Below are 17,329 nucleotides of genomic sequence, written 5' to 3' on the forward strand. Positions count from 1 at the left end.
TAAAAAAACCCACCAATCTTGAATATAGAAGAAAATTATATATTTTGTAATAATATACAATAAGAATCCAATTTGGAAAGCCATAGTTATCCCTTAACTCCCACAGTGCTTTTTGTTTTACTTTGTAGTTTATTAAAATGATAATTCTTTAAGTCACATACAAAAAAGGAGATATGTGATCAGGTTTAAAACAATGGCTTGAATCCTACAGTGCTACCTTCTAAAAAAAATATCTCCACTTTGCAAACAGCACCATGAACATTTTCATGTTGTGGAGAAAGGGGAATACGTTGAGATACATCCAGCTATGATCCTCTAGGTGGATTCACAGTAACAGCCATTCATGGAGAGCTCAGTGTGGGGTGGTGGTCTTTGGGAGGTCCTTGTAGATTATAGACTATTACACGCGGGGAAAGAGGGGGTTTAAACGGACATTATTCTGTTAAAATCACGCAATCACAGTGAGGATTTTCACACACATCATGATTAAAGAGGATTTATCTCGGCAATAACCAAGTAATAACCAGCAATAAATCATTCACGTAATTTCCCCATGAATGATTTGTTACTGGCTATTACCTGGTTATTGCCAGGATAAGTCCTCTTTAATCGCGACATTGTGTGAAAATCTTCACCGGGATCATGTGCATTTTACGGGATAATGTCTGTTTAAACCCCCGCTTTTCCCAATGTGATAAAGTCCTATGTCTTTGTTGATCCTCCCACTCTCTGACAACAGAGACACTGATATGTGTTTTTTAAGGGTGGGGGCTGTGGTGCTTACAAGATTTTTTTTGGGGGGGGTTTGATTTTGGTTGTTGCACAGTTGGAATAGATTCCCAACCTCTGCAAAGACAAAAAAGGGTGAGTTGCAATGATGCCACTGTAATTCACCAACAGAATTCTGTCTAACATTTAAAATATAGCAAACCTGCAAAATTAAACAATCATAAAACCCAACATAGAGCAAATTTCTCCATATAGTGTAATATTTCTTTTGAGGGAGGCTTAATCATTTAAAATTCCACGGTGGCATGAATTCTCAGTTCATGCTACAGTATTCAGCACCGATCCTCTATTAGGTGACAAATCATCAGAGAGGGATAATATTCAGAAAACAATCCTAATGTACTCCATTCAGGAGGCCTTTAATTTTGGGAGGCCCCATATTTTTGTAATTGCCAATGTTCAAAACACAATCATGGTGTAAATTAACCCTTGTTAAATTTCCTCAGAAACGATCCTCAGGGTTGGGAGTAACAATTTTGAAACAAAATTGGGTGGTTTTTAATGGTCTTGCTCAGGCTGGATCTGGAAGCACAGTACTTATATGCCCTTTTCTATCAGAAACATTCACATAGGAGTTTATCACACGGGAGTATAATTGCCCAAATCCCATGCAGAAACTGGATTTAAATTCTGGGAATATCCCGCAAAATTGGGATCGTTTTCAGACACATTGGGGGCATTGAGCATTAATCCAACTTTAACCCGCAAAGAAAGTGGACAAAATCGGACACTTTTTACTTTCAGGAAAACCCTGAAAATAAAAAGCGGCTGATTTTGTCCATTTTCTCTGCGGGTTAATATTGGATTAATTATTAATGCCCCTGATGTGCCTGAAAATGATCCCGCTTTGGAGGGATTTGTTCACTTTCTGTACGGGTTAATTTTGGATAAATGCTCAATCCATCTGAAAACTGTCCCACAAGATTTGGCCACTTTCTGTGTGGGTTAATTTCAGATTAATGTGTCTGAAAACGATCCCCTTTTCAAGTAATGCAGCTTGACTCCGGTTTAACTGTGGTCCATCCTACAGAATCTTGTAGTTTTGTGAGGTACCACACTCTTTGGCTAAAGAGCTTGTAAACCTACAAATCCCAGGATTCCACAGGATGGAGCTACTGCACTTGAAATAGAGCCAGTGTAGTGCAGTGGTTTGAGCAATGTACTATTACTCTGGAGATGAGGGTTTGAATCTCAGCTTGGCAATGTAAACGCAGTAGGTGACCTCTGACAAGTCACACTCTCTCAGCCTCAGATGACAATGGCAACTCCCTTCTCAAAACATCTGCCAAGAAAACCCCATGATAGAGTCACCATAAATCAGAAATGACTTGAAGGCAAACAATAACAACAACATCACCTAAAATGGTGTCAAACCGCATTATTTCTACAATGTAAAAACTAGAAATTTGAGAACTGAATTTCATCTGGGGGGAGAATTCATATGGGGAGGAGTAGCCACCTCACTCCACAGTTACACCCTGATGTTGCTGTTTGTTTTTTTCAAATATGGGATGCAAAGGGTGCAGCTCTGCTCTGGTGTCTCAACAAACTCCCAGAATTCCATAGCACTGAGCCATGGGAGTTAAAAGTGATGTCAAACCAGGATTATTCCTGCAGTGTAGATGCAGCCTTGGAAGATTACAGCACTACTCTCTTATTATAGTGCTGCTATTCCACTTTTACTGCTCTGGCTTCCCCCTGTTGCTTTCTGGGATTTGCAGTTTAGGGAGGAGCATTTAGAATTCTCAGCCAGAGAGATCCTAGGCCTCACTGAACTACAAAACCCAGAATGCAACAGGAGGCAGCTAGAGCAGTAAAAACGAAATAGCAACACTATAGTAATCTCCTTAGAGCAGCACCTTGTTTATTTCCGAAGGAGAATGCCTAAACCCTAGATATAAGAAATATTACTCTTATCTCTATTCCATTTTGAAAATAAAAAGCTACTGGCTGGAAAAATTCAACTCCTATCACTATGAGGAAGCAGAGGAAGTTACTGTTTACTCTGCACACAACTAGGTTTTGGTTTTTAAATGTCTTTTAGTCGTTTGTGCTTCATGGCTTTAGTTTCCTACAGTTTAAATAAAAGCCATGATTTTTCTATACTCTTTCCCCAACTCCCTTTCCTTCCTCATTTTCCCTCTCATATAGAAGGAATATGGGAGGTTAAAGTAAGAGGAAATGTATGTTATGTGGATATTGGAAGACACTGAGATTTGGAAAAACAGCAGATGTTAGCACTGATATGTAATCATATATGTGTGTGTTTGTATGCTCTTAGATGTTCAGTAGAGATCTGTTTTCCAAAAAACAAAGCCAAACCAGAAACTTTTTTTTATTTAGATGGATGAACAGAGTAAATCTCAGGCAGAATTCAAAGACAGAGGTGTGTTAATCTAGATCACTAAGGCTGAGAGTTAATCTAGATCACTAAGGCTGAGAGAGTGTGACTCTCCCAAGGTCATCCAGTGGGTTTATAGGGCTGAGGAGGGATTCAAACCCAGGTCTCCAGGTTCAGAGTCCCAAGACTCAAACCACAACACCAGGGTGCCTCTCTTTACACTATAGACACCACTTTAAACACTGTAACATTAGCTACAGGATCCTGGGATGGATAGTTTTGTGGCAGAGGAGGAGGAAGACCTTCCAAAACTACACATCCCAGGATGGGACTAGCACAGTGCTTAAAGGGGTGCCTAGCTGCAGGGGCTCTACAGTGGAACACATGTCTCTATGGTTGCTGCCCTGGAGAGAGCGGCCAGCAGCAGGGCAATGGCGGCGCTGTCGCGGGGTTATGACGTCACTGGTCTCTCCTCCACTAAGTGCCAGCATGGAAGGGAAGAGAGGCACTGAGGCTGGAAGCAGGGCAGCCCCCCAGGAGCCAGCCATGGGGGAGTTGCTGGGAGACGGTAAAAGGGAAGGCAGGGAGGGGTGTGTGGGGAGATGGAGAAGGACATGGAGGCACAATTCTGGAGTCACTCCCTTTCTCCCCAATAGTTCCACCCTTGTAGCAATAGTCTAGTTTTGAGACCCATTTTAAGTGCCATGGCTCAAGGCTAGGGGATTCTGGGCATTGCAGTTTGTTGTGGCACAAGGTGCCACAACAAACTGCAATGCCCAGAATCCCCTAGCCTTGAGCCATGGCACTTAAAATGGGTCTCAAAACTAGACTATTTATGCTCTTTAAACACCTCTCTTCGTTAAGGAAACCAGTCCTCACTCTGATCCTAAAAGGAGAGACTTAGGGAGCTGGGGATGTTTAGCCTGGAGGAGAGAAGGTTAAGAGGTGATATGATAGCCTTGTTTAAATACTTGAAGGGATGTCATATTGAGGAGGGAGCAAACTTGTTTTCTGCTGCTCCAGAGACTAGGACCCGGAACAATGGATGCAAGCTCCAGGAAAAGAGATTCCACTTAAACATTAGGAGGAACCTCCTGGCAGTAAGGGCTGTTTGATAGTGGGGCATACTACCTTGGAGTATAGAGGAGTCTCCATCTTTGGAGGTCTTTAAACAGAGGCTGGATGGGCATCTGTTGGGGGTGCTTTGATTGGGAGTTCCTGCATGGCAGAATGGGGTTGGACTGGATGGCCCTTGGGGTCTTTTCCAACTCTATGATTCTTTGATCCTCTTCTAAGATAAATGGGGGTCGGGCGGATAGAGATTGATTATATCATCCATGAGGTTCGTCAGGGACTCTCTGTTGCCATCTGTGACATGTTTTTACTTGTCCTTGGTGGATAAGAATAGTTGTTTTAAAGGCTGACCCCCTTAGTTCCCCTTAGTTAGTTGAAAATTATTGTTATTCTCTTTGGGTGTATCTACACTGTAGGAATAATGTAGTTTGACACTACTTTAGGTGCTGTAGCTCCATCCTATGGGATCCTGGGGTGTGTAGTTTTACAAAGTCTTTTAGAACACCAAAGAGTGCTGGTGCCTTGTTGTTTTTGTGTGCTACCTTCAAGTGATTTCCAACTTCTCTAAGGTGGATTATTAAGGGGTTTTCTTGGCAAGATTTGTTCAGAGGATTTGCCACTGCCTTCCTCTGAGGCTGAGAGAGTGCGACTTGCCCAAGGTCACCCAGGGGGTTTCTATGACTGAGCCAGAAATCAAACCTTGGTCCCCAAAGTCACAGCCCAACACTCAAAGCATTATGCCATACTGACTCTCACCAAACTACACATTCCAAATTGCCCTCACCAAACTACAAATCACATTCTGTAAAATGAAGCCATGGCAGTTTTAAGGGCTGTGGTAATATTATTATTATTATCTCTACAGTGTAGATGCACTCCCTAAAGTATAGATGTATTAGGGAAATACTGTGGTTCATCTGGTTTGGTTCTGTGGAGGTTTTCATTTTGTGCAAAGATCAGAAAAGCACATTGCATGTCTGATAGTAATGGAAGAAAAGAAAACTAAATGTTTAATTTTATCCCTCTTTCAGAATGCTATGCAGATTTTTTACGGGAAGACTTTGACGTAAAGGCATACACTTCACAATCGATTCATCAAGCTGTTATAGCTGAACAATTAGCAAAGCTTGCCCAAGGAATCAGTCAGCTGGATAAAGAGCTCCATTTGCAAGTAAGTGTCATGGATATCATCTGAGTCTGCAGAAAGTTAGGGCCTTTTCATACACCACACAATTAAAGGTCACAGCAAGGATCAGCCTTCCTACTAATCGGACCCTATACTGTACCTTAAATGCCATGGCTGCTTTCTGTGAAATCCTGGGTTTTGTAACTGGGTAAGAGGCACTAGAACTGTCTGGGTGAGAAGTCTAAAGGCTCGTCCCTAAACTGCAAATTCCAGGATTCTCAGAATTTTGCCATGGCAATTTTAAGTGAAATCCTAATACTATGAATGTGTATAAATGCTGTGAACAAATACATAAAGTGAAAGGGCCTATAGTCAAGATCTGAAACAGCATTTGATTTATTGTTTTTAAGCTTGACTAACTCAATATTGGTTAGTTGGAAAGCAATTTCTTTTAGTGCATTTGTTTATGGAGATCCAATTGTTACATTTTGTTTTCTGTAGAAAGTGCAGTTGGAGGAGAGATATCCCTTGTCTCTGTACAGCAAGATGCGCCACTGCAAAAACCAATACCAAAATCAGGTGCGAGCAGTAGGGGATACAGCCACAGAGTGAGGGCTGAATGTTCCCCTGGCAGGAGAACTATTGCTCCCAGAGCTCACTAGCTTGATAGCTTTGCTTCAGGCAACCACCATTTCGAGACAGCAAGTATAGGCCTCCATCCAGACCCAGTCAATGACTACCTCAGATTAAGCGAGCTTGCCTTCCACCACTAGGGAAGGGAGAGGAAAGGCCAGGCCAGTGCCACAACGGCAGGGAATCATCACCACCTCCTCTGGTATCACCTTTATCCATCGAGTTGGCCATACTGCAGTTGGGGCATGGTAAATTTTCCCCGAAACATTTTGCGTGCAAGCACAAGGCTAAAAAAGGCGCTAAGTGGGAAACCGCCATTTTACAGCAAGCACATCTCAGTGCAGAGAGGCATGCAACCTCTAGTGGCCATAGGAACACACCAAAGAAAGGAGAATAATATACCCAGGAAATTCCTCAGATGAGTAGGATGTGACGGGCTTCCAATCCCAATCTGTTTTAGAGATGGAAGATGGGGAATTGTCTGAGGAGGAAGAGGAGGGACACAATTCTATCACCTCATTGGCCAGGCTGTTCCAGTTGGATGACTTTGTCTATTACTTAAGAAAGCTGTTAAACCTTTGGAATTATTTGGGGCTTCAGAGAACCCTAAGGCAGAGGAGCCCTTTCCAAAACCTGGCCCATCTGCTACTGATGTCTCCTTCCCAGCAGATTGAATGAGGGTAGTCAAGGTTACAGGAATTCGCCCGTGTTTGGGAACAAACCACGTCAGATAGATTGGTCATGTCTATGCTAAGATGGCTACCTCATAGACTTTTACCTAGAACCTCACAATTTCTTCGTAGCCTGCCTGACATTAAAGAAAAGAAAGAAACATACATTAATGTTGGAGGCCATCGACCAACTATTACAGATTGGAGTGATCAGACGAGTATATCTATAGAAATATTGAGCTGCTGTTACTCTGTTGTTTTAATCGTCCCAAAAAGAAACAATTCATGGGGGGCCGTCTTGGATGTGAAGCACGTGAACAGATATGCAAGAAAACATCGTTTCTGAATGGAGACCCTCAAGTCCATCTTGGAAGCTCTGAGACCTCAGCATTTTTTGGCATCTCTCAATTTGACCGAAGCCTACCTTCCAATTCCTGAGAATCTGCACCCCAAGCTCTTGCACTTTGGCTACCAGAACAACCACTTCCAGTACAAAGCATTCCTGTTTGGCTTGTCAGCTACCCCAAGAGTGTTTACCAAGGTGATGGTAGCACTGGTGGCCTACTGGAGACAGCAAGGACTTTGTGTGTATCCCTACCTGAAAGATTGGTACAAATACTAGTTTCCATTTTATTAATAGTTTACCTAGAATGATGATAAATTGTCCCCTACCCCTTCTGCTTCATGCTTCAGAGTCCCATCAGTCACAAAGAAACACAGATTAACAGCAGCCAGCCACAATCAGTGTTTAACGAAGCTCGCTTTGGTAATTTCCAGATTGTCATAGGTTTTGATTCTGGGCCATATTCTCAATGTAGATATGATACATATGTTATAAGTGGGTGCCATGTGGTTTCAAAAGTGTCTTCAACTGTTCTGTCTCTAGCCAAGAACAGCAAAGTTTAAATGTCACTTTTTCCAGTAGTGTGAGAGTCCAGACAAGCACACGTATTAGCTATTATGTTTTAACTTATATTGTAAATAGTTTTGGGTACCATATTGGGAGAAGGGCAGCATATAAGTCAAATAAGTAAAAATGTGGCTGTTTATTTAAGCCTTTGGAACTGATGTAATCTAAGTGTATACATGTAAAAATTGTCTTAAGCTACTTATATTGGTTTTAACTTTTTTGTTTGATAAGCTTTTATTCTGTTTAAATTATTTTTAGCATTTTAAATTGTCTTAAACTCTTTAAATTGATTTCATTGTGTGACACCTTGTAATCCTTGACTATAGGGTGGGGCATAAAAATTTTAATGAACAAAATAAATATATTCATACCCTTTTTATAAGAATGCACTGTCTATGAAAGGATAATATCAGTCCTAATGCAAAGGAGCCATCTGAAGTGGGTTTGGCTAAGTCCTAGGCTGCTTGTGCCAGCGGAATTGGCCTTTGGCTAACTGAACTTCCCGTTCATGCCCTCTGAACACCTTTGCCCTGGCTGATCTTAGAGATCAACCAGCTGAGAGATCAGCCAGCACAAGGACTGAAATCAGCTGGCTGAAGAGCCAAAATGGGGGCAGAGAAGAGGCAGAGTTGGGGAGAAGCTAACATCAAATTTTATTCAGCCCAGAGATACATCCCCTCTGCAGGCACAAAGTTAAGCCATGGTTAGGGTTTGCCTAAATTATTTCCAACACATAGAAACCAGTGGGAGTGTCTCCAAAAATTAACATACAAATAAGCAAATAAATAAATAAACCACTAGATCCCAGTCTGTCTGCCACTGCTATGTCTGTCTCCTGGAAGAACCAAGCTTTGGGTACAGTACAATTTTAGCCAGCATAATGTTGACTCAGCCAGCCCTTGGCCCATTGCTGAATTAGGTTTGCACAGTAATTGTTCAGATGTCGTAACACAATAGTCAAACATACGAGTTCTGTGTCAGAATTAGAAATAGGAAAAATGCACTTTGGGATAATTTAATATTTTAATAGAACACAGTGTTTGAAGTGTGGAAGAGGGGAATTCACTGTTAGCGGAAACTACTTTATTGGGAAAAGATGGCAAAGCTTCTAAAATGTTTGGCAGAATCTTGAGATGCAAACATTTTAATTTTGTTAAAAAGCCTTGCACTCTTTTGGCATGGCACATTTTAAACTAGCCAGTTTCTTGTTGCATTTGCATTGGGATGGTGGTAGTATGGTTAAATTATGATTTCTTCAAACATTAGTTTGTGATCCTGGCTTAATAATAACAATCCATGGCATAACTATCCCTTGGTCCAGGCCTCGGAGGTGGAAAAGATCTGCTAGACCTGATCCTATTCCCCACCACCACTCCCTTCTCCTTTTGTGTCGTGTCTTCTTAGATTGTAAGCCTGAGGGCAGGGAACCGTCTGACTAAAAAATTGATGTACAGCGCTGTGTAAACTTACAGCGCTTTATAAATAAAGGTTAATAATAATAATAATAATAATAACTATCTGGAGTCTCCTTCTTCCCTCCAACTTCTGGTAGTTTGTACATAGGTCCAAAACATATTGCAGAAATAATCCAGTTTGATACCGCTTTAACTGCCCTGTGCCAGTGCTAGAAAATCCTGGGAATTATAGTTTGTTGTGGCATCAGAGGTCTCTGACAGAGAAAGCTAAATGTCTCAAAAAACTACAGTTCCTAGAATTCCCTAGCACTAAGCAGGGCAGTTAAAGTGGTCTCAACCTGGATTATTTCTGCAGTGTATTTTGGATCATAATGCAAAACGCTGGTTAGTGTTATTTAAACTAAGACTGCATTCACACTGCAGAAACAATCCAGTTTGACATCACCTTTCTTATCTTGACTCAGTGCTATGGAATTCTGGGAATTACAGTTTTGTGAGACATTTAGCCTTCTCTGTCAGAGAGCTCTGCTGCCACAACAAACTACAGTTTCCAGGATTCCATTATATTGGGCCATGGCAGTTAAAGTGATGTTAAACTGGATTGTTTCTGCAGTGCAGATGCACTTTAAATGCATTTATTTTCCCACTTTCTTCCTTTTGTCCACTTCAGAATAGGAAGAGGAATGCATGAGCCTGAATCCTGTTACTCAAGCATTTAGCATAGAAGTGTTGTGTGAACTGGGGTAAGATCTGCCCATAATTAGTGAAATATTATTATGAACATTGAATACCTGTTCTAAAAATTATGTCTTGCTACTAATGTGTATTTGTGTGTTATATGCTTTCAAGCAGTTTCTGACTTATGGCAACTCCAAGGTAACCCTGTTGGAGGGTTTTCTTGGCAAGTTTCTTCAGAGGAAGTTTGCTATTACCATCCTCTGAGGCTCAGAGTGTGCCTTCCTGAAAGTCACCCAGTGGGTTTTCGTGGCCCAGCAGGGATTCAAACCCTGGTCTCCAGAGTCATAGTCCATTGTTTAAACCATACAATAGTGCAAATGTAGGCCATTATTTTAAAAAGAAATCATGCTTTTCAAACAGCACATTCTGTGCCACATGACAGACCTGTTTATGATTTGTATTATTCTTCAGAAAATAACTAATAGTCTTACTTTGTAGGTAGTTGCGAGACATGAGGACTTGCTGGCACAAGCAACTGGCATAGAATCTTTGGAAGGTAAGCATGCTGTATGCTTTGTGGAATTTACAAAGAACCTCTTCTTTGTGAAAACAAAGTAAGTAAGTGTGCATGGGACTGGTGTTTTGGATCAGGACACAGTAAACACCTGGTTTGTCTAATGTCTAATGGGACTAAAACAGTGCATATTTTGTAAGTATTGCAAAAAAGAAAAATATAGATCAATACCAAACAACATATAACTAAACCAAATCATTCCTTATGTGTTGTGTCACCACTATTTGCTTCATATTGTCATAGATTTGGTTATGTTACATGGAATAACAAAAGTTTGACAATGGGCCGGAACAAATCAACATAAAAAGCTGGCTTCCAGCCAGCTTGGAGGCATGGCATACAGACAACGCATGCCCCCAAGGCACCTGGAAGCCAGCTTCAAACTGCCTAGCTGCTAGGATGTGGGCTGGCTTCCGGGTGTTACAGCACTGCAGTGTTAATAAACTTCACTCCGCTGGAGAGCCTTAAAGCCAGTTTCCAGCCACGGCAGGGAGGAAAAGCCAGCTTTGTGTCAGTGCAAAAAGAAGCACTTCTTTTTCAGCTGGCAAACAGGCGGATTGAGGCTGCAGTGTGTGGCTGCTTTGGCCCCCAATCCGCCTTCAGAAGGGTTTCCTATTTCACCCCAAAGTTCCAAAAATTGTTGTCTAATTTCATAGTTTCCGAATATATCTTCTAATGTGGGAGCTTATTATTTAGTGTGGTTTGACAAAGTTTGTTTCTCCTTCTTGTGATGATGGGAGTTTCCTTCTTTTATTTTCTTTCTTTCTTTCTTTCTTTTTTTGAATACTCATGTTTAATATCTGGATAGTTCTTAATACATTTCCAGTTAATCTTTTCTGATTTTTCTGATTACATTGCAAATACATTTAAGAATAAGTTGCAAATACTCCACAGTCTGTTACACACACACACACACACACCTTTTCCACCAAATATGCTTTGAAAATTGACTTGACTTCCCAACTTTCTAAACCATTTCCAACAGCTGGAGTGAACAATTCTCTCTCTGTCTCTGTGTGTGCATCTACTTTCAAATTGCCTTTGGGCTTATGCTGACTAAATGTATTTAATAGGGTTTTCTTAGTCAAGGAGTTTTCAGAGTTGGTTTACAATTGCGTTCTTCTGAAATACAGCCTATAGTGTCTGATATTTCTTGATGTTCTACCATCCAAGTACTAGCCAGGTCTCATCCTGCTTATCTTCCAAGATCTTCTGATCTTAAAGTTGGTGCAACACGTAATTGTATCTGAAATTGTCCATTCAAATTTATGTTTGTAGAACACCTATGTCCCATTCTGCATATAGAAATCTAATGCTTGTAGGAGATACTCAACTGACAATTGATTTCCCATTTATCCTTAAAGCTGTTCTAATCTTGTGGTTCTCAAACATTAATTTTCCAAATGTTTTGGATTTCAACTATCTGAAGTCCCAGGTGACCTGTTCCCTAGTTAGGAGTTTAGAGAGCTGAAGTCCAAAATGTCTAAGGACCAGAAATTGAGGATCATAATTGCTTTATATATTTTTGGACAGCAAGTCTTTATGAGATGGAAAAAAGATCAATAAACTGTCAAATGTTTGCCTCTCTAATACATCAACAGGAATCATGCAGGAATTCAGGTTCTGTGAGAATGCAAGTTCCAGCAGCCCTAGCCAACATAGCTAGTGCTGAGGAATGCTGAGAACTGTCGTTCATAACAGCTAGACTGCTACATGAGTCTCACCCATATTATTACTATTAGTAGTAGTACAGTGGACCCTTGGTATCCACTGGGTTTTTGTTCCAGGACCCCATGCATACCAAAATCCATGGATGCTCAGGTCCTTTTAAATACATTGGTGCAGTAAAATAGTGTTCCTTATGTAAAATGGCAAAATCAAGGTCTGCTTTTTGGAACCTTTAGTATATTTTTTGACGTGGATGCTTGAATATGTGGATACAGAGTCAGTGGACACTGTAGCAGTATTTTATTCATTTATGTCCCACCTTCCTCCCAACAATGGAATTTAAGGTGGTTAGCAACATATCTAAAACAATAAGAGATGAAAAACTATACAATTTTTTTGATAAAAGTATAAAGTTACCAAAAAAAGCAATTGAATACTTGATCAGCTTAAAACATTAATGTTAAAAACATTACAATTCATTAAAAGATTATACGGACCATAAAACATTATAAAATGTCCAGTGTTAGGTGATGATGGTGGTATGGAGCATGTTTGCACAGTTATATTTAGTGTCTCAGCTATAACCATTCTTCTGGCCTGGCAACAGTTATCCATGCCTTGGTTGCCTCATGTATATACTATTGCAGTGTACATTCTGTAGGGTTATATTTGAAGCTTTGGTTGGTTAAAATTATAGTATTTAGGTGCACAGTATAGCAGTCTTGTCACTCTGACATTGAAAGATCAACACTGGTTACTAGTTTTCAACTCAGAAATACCCCTGAATACACTACAGTTCAGCTCTGTGAGTATGTACTAGTCTTACTATGGACATTTCTGGTTACTAAGATCATCAGAAGTTATTAAGATTTTCAGTGGTTAATACCTCTTTTAGAGGTCTGCTTGGTTGATGCATGTCAGAGGGCTTTATCTTGTATGACTCTCAAATGCTCTCCTATCGTATAAGAAAGGTTCCTTATTCTTTTTGCTTTTAGAAAAGGTATGAAGGCACATGCTTTAATCTGACTTTTAACATTGCTTTATTATAGTAAGGTTTTTATTACACACAGTAATGAACTGTGAAGAACATGAAACTGTTGGAGTTTTCAATTTGATAGTTTCAGAGCTTGGTAAGCTACATTTAAAAAGCATAAAGCAGCATACTACCACTGCTCAGTTAAGAAGAGCTTCGGTGTCTCTCTGTACTAAATATTTTAAAAAGTAACTTGCAGTAAAAAAGCTAAAATGAAGTTTTGTTAGTGCAACTGGCACTCTGCTTTATAATATGCTTTTTAAAATGACCAGCAGATGGAGTTGTACATAGACCATTTCCTACAGATCTTTTTATGGCTCCTGTGTTTTACATAAAAGAGTACTTTAAGAAACGACTGGCATGGATATGGATCTGAGGTGCTCAAGGAATTGTATGAACTGTAGAGTTGAGGAACAGAGTTTTTTAACAGAAAAAAATCATTCTGGAGCAAATGAAATAATAGAGATACAACTATATTTTGAGTGTGAATGTCCTAAGCTCTTGTCCTCCTTTTACTTTTTACTCTGTGTGATCAGTATAAAAGTGGTATATAAACAATAATTTTAAAAACCCTTTATATTTTTGACATTTGGAAAATATTCCACTAGATCTCCTTTTCTCTCAATTATCCATCTTTTCACTTGATGTGATTCACTGAATATCTTGCATGCATGTAAATAGCACTCCTGTTTACTCGTGAATGTTTTTTATGTTAACATATACAGATGTTTTTAAAAAGTGAATTAAAAATGTTTATGATATGCATGCTAGCAAAGGAAAGTTCATTAAAAGAAAAATCATTATTACTCATATGGGACTTTTTTTTTGCTTCTTTTACATTGGACAGTGATGGTTGCTAATTTTAGATATGCATTAAACTATTAAGAACAAACTAGGCTTCATGGAAATTCCACCCCACCAATGACATTACTAGGGTTGGCATTATCTGATGCGGTCGCTCTTGGTGTCACCTCTGCTCATGACCTTCGTCCATACCACACCATACAGAGGCTTTAATAATGTTTTTTGTACTAACGTTACTCATAAATAGTAATTCCGAGATATCATTGGATGTAATGGCAATAGTTGTGACATAAACAATTAGCAAAAATACAATTTCATATTCACAGCTTAAATGTATTTACCTGTACATTCACATGTTCATGTGACGAAAGTGAACATTTGGTAACATGCAATGTTTTTAACGAAAATTTTAAAATAATTTAAACATTTAAAATTTTGTAAAAAATTTAAAAATTTATAAAAAAGAACCTGGGGCATCTCCTTTCTTTTCCCACTGGGCCTTGCCCCACTCACACTATGTCTTCAGCGTTTTTGAGGGTCACAGGCAAATGCCACAGTCATTTCTGCCAAAAGGCAGATGTTTGGGGAGCAATGGTATCACACCCACACGCACCCCCCCCCACACACACACACCCATAATGTCCTTGCATCTCACATTACATTTTAGTCCTGATCCTCCTGCAGGTGACCTTACTGTAACTCATGGTGGGCAGTCTTACAGGGTCAGTGGGCTATATCTGCTGCATTTCGTAGGCCCCAAACATCTGACTATTTCCAGCTCTGCTTTTTGCTAATTTATAGCTGTTTGGGGATGCCTTCCCAAAATGCAATTAAACACTATACTGCATTTCTTAGAGCTCCCTGGAGGTGCAGTTTTAGAGTTTGGTATAGATTTTTATGGAAACTTTCAGGCTGCAGGAATGTTTGGGCGGTCCAAGGTGGCAGCACCAAAGCCCCCAAGGCTGTCCTTTCTGTAACAGCTTGATTGATTTACAGATCGAGTCTCCCTTATCCAGAATTCTAAAATTCAAAATACTCCAAAATCCAAAACTTCTTTGCACGGGTAGTGACACCTTTGCTTTCTGATGGTTCAATGTACACAGATTTTGTCAATTACAGTATACACAAACTATTGTGTATAAAGTTACCTTCAGGCTATGTGTACAAGGTGTAAATGAAACAAAAATGAATTTCGTATTTAGCTTTAGGTCTTATCTCCATGCTATCTCATTATATATTATGCAAACATTCAAAAATACCCCCCAAAGCCTCCAAAATCCAATATATATCTGGTCCCAAGCATTTTGGACAAGGAAAACTCAACTTAGTCTGAGATTGCTGTGGTCCTCCAAAGTGCATTACCACACATCTGTGTTCCCCAGTGACTGCAAACTAGCATTTGCTGCATTCCAGATTGGGGTGCAAATTGCTGAATCCCAGTAGGCGTGTGTCCGACCACTTATGTGTGGTCTCAGATTCCCGCTGTTAACACTTGAAAGCTCTTGGAGCCAAACATGTTGTATACTCCTTGCCTAAAGTAAAGGAAGCAATGGACGTTTTGTATGTGATCTCTATGTGGCTGCAGTACAGTACCAGTGGCTTTTCCTTTTGCATTGTTTCTTGTCATGCTGTGTGTATTGTATGTGCCCTTACTGAGTCTCTGGCTTGGAAGGCCAGCTTGATGTCTCAGAATGCCTTTGTTGCCAGAAGCAACCTTCAGAAACAACTGACAGAAAACTGATACTGCCGAAGTACCCTCTGTTCTTGAGGAATGTATTCTGGGTGCTGACACATTTGCTAAGTGAGAAAAAAACTGATCATGAGCTTTCTAGTGGCAATGCTTTGCTAGTACATTTGACTTCAGGAATACTCAAGCAGCAAGAATGTTTTCATTCTCTTCTGAGCCAAAAACAGTTGACATCTCTTCTGAATCTTTCAACTTGAAGCCTGATAAAGTTTGTGTTGTAACATTTGGTGTTGACTCTTTGATTCAGGGTGGGGTGGTGGGATGACGTGGAGAGCATAGGTGTAACTGTGGATTTCTTGACTGGTGAAGAGCTGCAGAGCTGTTTGCAATAAATGTGGTGTGTAACATCATCAGTGGGGAAAGGAAGCAACATTTCTAAGACCCATAGGTGTGTGGTCTTAAGGAGACCTTTTCACATTGTACAGTTACAGCACTATGATTCTACTTTGACTGACATGGCAACATCCTGTGGAATCCTGAGATTTGCAGCATGTTGTCATGTGCCTTCAAATTGTTTCCATTTTATGGTGACATTTTGGTGGGATTTTCTTGGTAAGATTTGCTCAGAGGGAAGTTTGCCTTTGCCTCCCCCTTGAGACTGAGACTTGTGACTTGTCCAAGATCATCCAGTGGGTTTCCATGGTTGAATGGGGGTTCAAACACTGGTCTCCAGAGTTGTTCAAGTCCACCACTCAAACCACTACAGCTCATTGGCTCTCGACTTACAGTTTAGGGAGGAACATTTAGACTTTTCAGTTGGATTGCTCTAGTGCCTCACCAAATTACAAACCCCAGAATTCCTCAGGATGTAGCCATGGGAGTTAAATCAGAAGCATAGCACCATAACTGGGTAGTGTGAATATTAAGGCTGCGGACAGCTTGGTGCCAGTTTGGTAAAGCTAATGTGACTTGATCATTGAAACAGGCGGAATGGCACAACTTGCTGTTGATTCCATCATAAAAGCAAAACAAAAATTGAACTGATGAAAAAAAAAGTATCTGTATTGTATTTAGGTTTGCAATTGTACAGAATTGCTCAGCTGGCATTCTTTTCCTCTGTTCTGCCCCAAGACTCATAGTTAGTCTTAATGTTACACCAGAGGAGAAAGGGGGATTAAAAACTCTAAACCTGATTCGAAGATTTTACTGAAAACTTTGTTCAAGTGATTATTCTTAGAAATTTAATTTGCATTGTATTATATTATTAAAAATGTTAATTGTATAATTTCTGTAAACTCTGACAGGAATGCTGTGTCTGGTTTGTATCATAAAAGTGCAGGAACTACATTAATAGTATGACATCACTATTTTTGGACTCTTGGAAATAGTCTTTAAATGGAAAGGTAATGGTGATTTATTTCCAGGACAGTGAAAAAAGCAAGCTGTGGAACATAGCTCTCATGGAAGAATCACGTCCTATGTTCTTAATTTGAAAGATAATGAAAAATACAACTGTTTTGCAATATGGCAAACTTTTCCATTTGTGAACAACCACCAGTTACACATAGCAACTTGTGGAATGCTATGCTGACTTGAATATAATGTTGTGTTTGTGTATGTGTGTATACATATACATATATAAACGCTCAGGGACGGATTCTATTGCATAGCCCCATTCCCATGAAGTACTCATCCTGTATCTGACTTGGGCTTCTCCTGGACCTTTTTAAAGAAAAGATCCAAGAGAAGCCCAGGCTGGGTACATGATGAGTACTACCTGTGGATGGGACTGTGTGATAGAATCCGTCCCTGTGTGTTTATATCCCATGCCTAATGTGAGAATAAAAGCCAGTATGCTAATTTCCTAAAAATGGGCAGCACTAAAATCTATTCATAGGTAAGAACCAGAACCTTGGATTTGTTCTG

General features: G+C 40.0%; 1 protein-coding gene across 1 annotated transcript in view; it reads left to right on the forward strand.

Moving 5' to 3' along the window:
* The first annotated feature begins 3,507 nt into the window (after nucleotides 1–3,507).
* The window catches only part of COG5 (component of oligomeric golgi complex 5), a 183,190-nt gene continuing 169,368 nt past the window's right edge, over nucleotides 3,508–17,329 (forward strand). Inside the window, exons 1-3 of the mRNA XM_042470844.1 lie at nucleotides 3,508–3,698; nucleotides 5,236–5,375; nucleotides 10,136–10,193. Coding sequence (XP_042326778.1) covers nucleotides 3,515–3,698; nucleotides 5,236–5,375; nucleotides 10,136–10,193 — 382 coding nt within the window. The 5' untranslated portion in view covers nucleotides 3,508–3,514. The remainder of the gene's footprint in view (nucleotides 3,699–5,235; nucleotides 5,376–10,135; nucleotides 10,194–17,329) is intronic.

Source organism: Sceloporus undulatus, chromosome 5 (genome assembly GCF_019175285.1).
Source record: "Sceloporus undulatus isolate JIND9_A2432 ecotype Alabama chromosome 5, SceUnd_v1.1, whole genome shotgun sequence".
Taxonomy (NCBI): Eukaryota; Metazoa; Chordata; class Lepidosauria; order Squamata; family Phrynosomatidae; genus Sceloporus; species Sceloporus undulatus.